Genomic DNA, 5533 nt, shown 5'->3' on the forward strand with positions numbered 1-5533 from the left:
GTACTGTCGAACCACCAACCATGTTCGAGCTGCAACCGGAAGACGGATCGGCCGACAAATCAACGTCTAGCAAATTCACCAGCGCCCAGCTAATTTTCCTATTGGCTAAAGAAGGAGGGAAGGAAAAGAGGCTGGAAGAAAATGCAGAACTCCACAGAAAACCTCAGATTTTATTCGACAGTCAAAGAAAGTACATCTTAGAGCTCTATAAATAAAGTACCTTTTGCTTAAAGTATTCAGAGTTTGTACATCTCCCTACAACCTTTCACGAGCAGAGCGGTTCAGCGTTCCACGGGCATCCGAACAACACCGAATTCCCTACATCAAACAATCCAGACCGCAACAATAGTGTTACGGTCTGAATTGTTCAGTGTAGGGAATTCGGTATGGTTCGGATGCCCGTGGAGCGCTGAACCGCTCTGCTCGTGAAAGATTGTAGAGAGATACAATACAAACTCTGAATACTTTAAGCAAACGGTACTTTATTTATAGAGTTCTGAGATGTACTTTCTTTGACTGTCGAATTAAATCTGAGGTTTTCCGTGGAGTTCTGCATTTTCTTCCAGCTTCTTCTCCTTCCTTCCTTCTTAGCTAATAGGAAAATTAGCTGAGCGCTGATGAATTCGCTGGACATTGATTTGTCGGCCGGTCCGTCTTCCGGTTGCAGCTCGAAGGTAGTTGGTGAAATTTTCGCGCGCAGCAAACCACCACTTCGTTCGTTTCCGCGGGCTTCTTACTATGTTGATTTTATTTAGCAAATGATTATATAATAATTAAGACGCAGCTCTGTTGCTTTTGTTTACGTGTTAATGTTAAAACAAAAAATAAAAAGTTAAGTATGAAAATGTGTTCAATTATATTAAATTATCTGTATTTTTCCATATTCATCATATGTCTATAATTATGTACAATGTATTTACTTACAAAATAAATATATACTATTACGCATAGCCAGACTCAATTATATATTACATTCTTTTTCTAACTATGAAATCATTATTACATTTTAATGAAATGAAAATAGCTTTGATATAAGATTTTTTACGAGATTTAAAACCAAAACAATTGATTATATTCTTTAAATTACAATTAATTTATGCTTATCTATTTTTACTACAATTTTCACTAATTAAACGGAGAAACTTTCTCCGCATCCACATGTTCCTTTAATATTTGGGTTGTTAAAAATGAACTCAGAACTTAATTTAGATTCTATGTAGTCCATTTCTGTACCCAGTAAAGATAATTGTGCTTTCTTGTCAATTATAATTCTAACTCCATCTTGAACAACTTCTTCATCGAGTTTGGACTTTTCTTTAGCATAATCAAGAGTGTAACTGAGACCGTTACACCCTCGCTGTTTCACACCAACCTTCAGACCTATCTGAAAAATAAAATATCGTCTTTATACAGACTGTAAGATTAATTAATATATCTTAAAAATTGTTTCTATAAACTGAATACAACTTCTGTTTAGAGGACACAGCACCAATGGTCTTCATCTTGACATATGTTGTTAAATTCATGATTCTGAGTAGCACCTGAAAGGTTGTAGTTAGTGATCTTGGTTTTCAAAAATGTAAAATTGAACAACATTACTCCCATACTATGATACATAATTTATTTTTCAAATCTAAAATGTATCAAAAAACTGGGATAGTATTTTTGTGTAATAATCCAAAGTATTCCATAAAAATATTTTTTCTTAACTGTGCACTTTGTCAAAAAATTAGATTCGATTCATAAAAATTACATTTATAATATATATATAACTTAACTTCTCTATGAGCAACAATTATTAACTAGAACTTCTCAGATATTACATAGTATCATGACCTTGATAAAATATGTCAACATGAAGGTCAATGTGTCTGTATCTCTTAAACAGATGTTTTACCACAAACTATTGATTTTGTCATTTTTGTTTTAAATAGTAATCTATTTTTATTTTAACCAACCTTGTATGAACTATTTTATGTTATGATCAATAGTTTGTTATGACATGTCATTATAAAACTATAAGAAATAAAAATATGTACATATAAACATAATTTACTCACATAATTCTCTTTATTTTCCAATAGTTCCTTAATCTTTTTTACTGCATTTGATGTCTGTAACAAAAAGAATTATAATACATATGTAATTCCGAAAAGAATGATAAATTAATGTTAGTGATAAAAATAATGTTATCAGAATTATACACATATTGGCTTTGTAGTATAATATAAAAGACCTACAATGTAATACAAAATTATAGTTATAGAATAGATTAATTTTAACGTTACGTTACAATTTCATCACATTGCATGTTCTAATTCACATTACATCTAACCTATAATACAAGAGATTTTATAGTAGAATGATATTGTGACAGAAAACGATCACGTAACACAATCTTGTACCTTTTACAGTCATAGTTTGTCATTATATTAAACTTACTTAACATTCTTAATAGTTATTTTAAGTAACTGTGTCATGTTTCAAATATAAAGACAATATATACAACATTTAAAATACTTTATAGTCTATTATTATGATATACAATACTTTATATTAGAAACGAAAGTAATAGTTCTCTTAACCTTGTATTCTAGAATCCATAGATTTTAGCAACTTTAGTAATAATATTGATGAAAACTAAAGACATTAATTTATGTATACGACAACCTAAATTACCAGATGCTTATTATCCACTCACTAAAGTAAGCGCCGCTCTGGTGGGGAGAATTCTCCTGCTTTTGACAGCACGAACTGTCGCTGTAGCGACCACGTTAGATGCCATCTTGGTTTTAATCTATTTTAATTTGGTGGCCCTCCGCTATGATAATCATATGGCATGCATGATAGTGAACACTCGTGAACTTGGTAAATGAGAAAATGTCATGATTGCAAGGTTGAAGTCATTGTCAATTCAATCAAATAAACCGCATAAAATGCGGCTATTATGAATAAAATGAGTTTTAATACATTATATAGACGTTTCTGTGACAAAGGATAACATTGCAGGATATTATGAAAGAAAATAGGTTAAAATAGATTGAAACTGTATCGCTGCGTCGTGCGCATATCGACCTAGAGTAGGGTTGCTTGCTACCGAAAGATAGGACAACAGCATTATAGAAGAGAAAGGTTGAGGAAGGGGGATGATGTTTTTATTAAAAATTAACTACGTGCGACGACGCATGTGCAGGTCATCTATCAGGTAAACATTATAAAACTATCTGCAGCTCTATGTCGCGTCACCATCGTAGTTTATAATTAAAATATTCACCTGGCAGCTGCCCTGCGCATGCGTCGTATGTGCACTGGTTCATCAGTTCATCTGGCATTTGCCATTGCGCCTACATTTGAATGAGACATTGCACGTCAAATTAATATTTCGATATTAATTGACATATGTGAGATCACGTTTTATGCGCACATTGACACTTATCAATTGGACAATCGTTAAAATTATTATAATATGGTTTAAAAGAATAAATAGCTATTAAAATTTGGTGCCTTTTTGTTTAAAGAAAAGATATACGGGTTAAAGAAGCATTGCGTGCGCAATTGAACAATTTGGTGCGAGATGCTGTCGTGTTTCCTGATCCTATAAGATTATCAGTAAAAATCGTAACTTCGTACCTTTAAGAGTTCCGTTGATGTAAATTTAAATGTGAAGGTATTTTTCGTAGAAAGCTGCAAAAAAATGGGAACTTCGATGGCTTGTACTTCTTAAACAATTTCGAAATATAATTATCGTCTTTATTGAATCTACTAAATATTATTAGGTGGGAGTCCACACTATCGTGGCCAAAGCCGCCATTAGTACCTGGGGGTCCAACTCGACTCCAGGCGGGCCTTCTGGCACCACATTTGGCAGGCGGCTGACAGGGCGGCGAGTGCTGCGTCGTCTCTTGCACGCCTCATGGCTAATGTAGGGGGGCCAAAGGCTTCGAAGCGGAGGCTGCTCATGACCGCCGTACAAGCTACCATGCTTTACGCTGCGGAGGTCTGGGTACCAGCCTTCCGCTTCGACAAGTACCGCCGCAGAATGGCGGCGGTGTAGTGAAGGTGCGCGCTCCGTGTAGCGAGTGGCTACCGGACTGTTGCGGAGCCGGCTGTTCTGGTGATCGCCGGAATGCTGCCCATAGATCTGCTTGCTTTAGAACGCAAGTAGGTCTATGAGGCGAGGCAGGCCGGCAAAGATGGAGCGGAAGCGAGGAGGGTGGCTCGTCGAGATGCCCTCCACCCCTGGCAACAAAGGTGGCAGGAAGAGACTCGGGGGCGCTGGTCGCGGGCCGACCAGCCGATTCGAAACGGGCCAAATCCTGCTGTGAGGTCAGAAAAGGGCACCGCGTCTCAAGTGACGAGCAATGGCGACTCGTCTCCCGAAGTAATGTGATAAACGGTTCCGGGAGGGGGCTCAAAGTCGCGAGTTTGGGGAGCGGTTTTTTAGTGGGTAAGAATTCCACATAACCTGGGGAACATACGGCCCACCCCGCGTATCTTGCTGAAGATTTTTCCGCTTCCCTGCCCCCCCCCCCCCCCAGAAAAAAACTAAATATTATTACTTTTTAATTATGTATTCTAGGTATGGAGATATGTACGAACAAAATGAATTACATTCATTTTATTTCACTTTGTCTCAAATATTAAATCAAATTGAGTGCTAACCGTTTGTTATTCTGTTATGGAAAAACTTTTGCCCCGCAATTAGTTTATACAGTGGGAGTTCTACTGTATGTCGCTGGGTGGAACATTCGATCTCTTCCTTTAGCGTAATTATGCACGCTTCTCAATGCTTATTGGCTTACGTTTCGAACTTATGTATCTGTTTTCAAAAAATGTTACGGAAAATTGCGTAAGATCTGATTAGACCTATTGTATCATCGCTGTGAATGCTAGCACAAAAAGATGTAAAATTTTTTAAATTATATAATGAATGAAATGTATTAAAAATTCTTCTTTGTATACGAACTTTCAAGAACAGGAAGTCTAGGGAAGCAACAAGACATTCATAACATATGAGGCAAGGGTAGGAAACTGCTTGGACGATAGTGCATGTTGTATACAAGTTGATATTTAGAAATTTAGAAAATGTAAGGTGTTAAAAATTGAATGTATGTTAGTGTGGCGCGCTTAGAAAATTGGAAATTTGGAGGAGCGAGGAGCGGGAAAAGAAAGGGGAAACTGTTTCGTCCCGGGCCCGCTAGGGGACTCGTCAGTAAGGCGTTCTAGCGGGCCCTGCCTTAGACAGGGATAAGGGTAAGGACGGTTTCGTTGTATACTGTTATGTACTGTATACATATACAGTATATCCAAATCGGGACGGTTTTAGGTAGTTATAGAAAAGGAATCCATCTGCTGGCGAATGGCGGAGGTAGTCGCCACAGTTAGCTTATCTAACAGATGTTAAAATATACAAAAAATAGGAAAATAGATTTTTACAGTTATTTTTGATTTTGTTTATTATCAAAGTACTTTAGGTATTTTTTTATTTGTACATTTATTTTATAATTTAAAGGAACATTTTTAGAATAGAATA

General features: G+C 36.4%; 1 protein-coding gene across 1 annotated transcript; it reads right to left on the bottom strand.

Annotated features, from left to right (window-relative positions):
• Positions 1–849: 849 nt before the first annotated feature.
• On the bottom strand, positions 850–3092 carry Magr (Iron-sulfur cluster assembly 1 homolog MagR). Its single transcript, XM_078185211.1, has 3 exons — positions 2702–3092; positions 2061–2114; positions 850–1384 (listed from the first exon to the last, which is right to left on the bottom strand). Exons 1-3 carry the CDS (start codon positions 2783–2785, stop codon positions 1130–1132), a joined length of 393 nt encoding a protein of 130 aa, XP_078041337.1. The 5' UTR covers positions 2786–3092; the 3' UTR covers positions 850–1129.
• Between the last annotated feature and the right edge of the window lie 2441 nt (positions 3093–5533).

Source organism: Augochlora pura, chromosome 7 (assembly GCF_028453695.1).
Source record: "Augochlora pura isolate Apur16 chromosome 7, APUR_v2.2.1, whole genome shotgun sequence".
In the NCBI taxonomy this organism is placed as follows: domain Eukaryota; kingdom Metazoa; phylum Arthropoda; class Insecta; order Hymenoptera; family Halictidae; genus Augochlora; species Augochlora pura.

What these genes read in the sequence shown, in the direction of transcription:
- Magr (XM_078185211.1), bottom strand. Translation starts at nt 2,785, where the DNA reads ATGGCATCTAACGTGGTCGCTACAGCGACAGTTCGTGCTGTCAAAAGC. An exon ending in CCAGAGCGGCGCTTACTTTA is followed by an intron (nt 2,115 to 2,701) that starts GTGAGTGGATAA and finishes TTTTTGTTACAG; the next exon opens with ACATCAAATGCAGTAAAAAA. An exon ending in TGGAAAATAAAGAGAATTAT is followed by an intron (nt 1,385 to 2,060) that starts GTGAGTAAATTA and finishes TTTATTTTTCAG; the next exon opens with ATAGGTCTGAAGGTTGGTGT.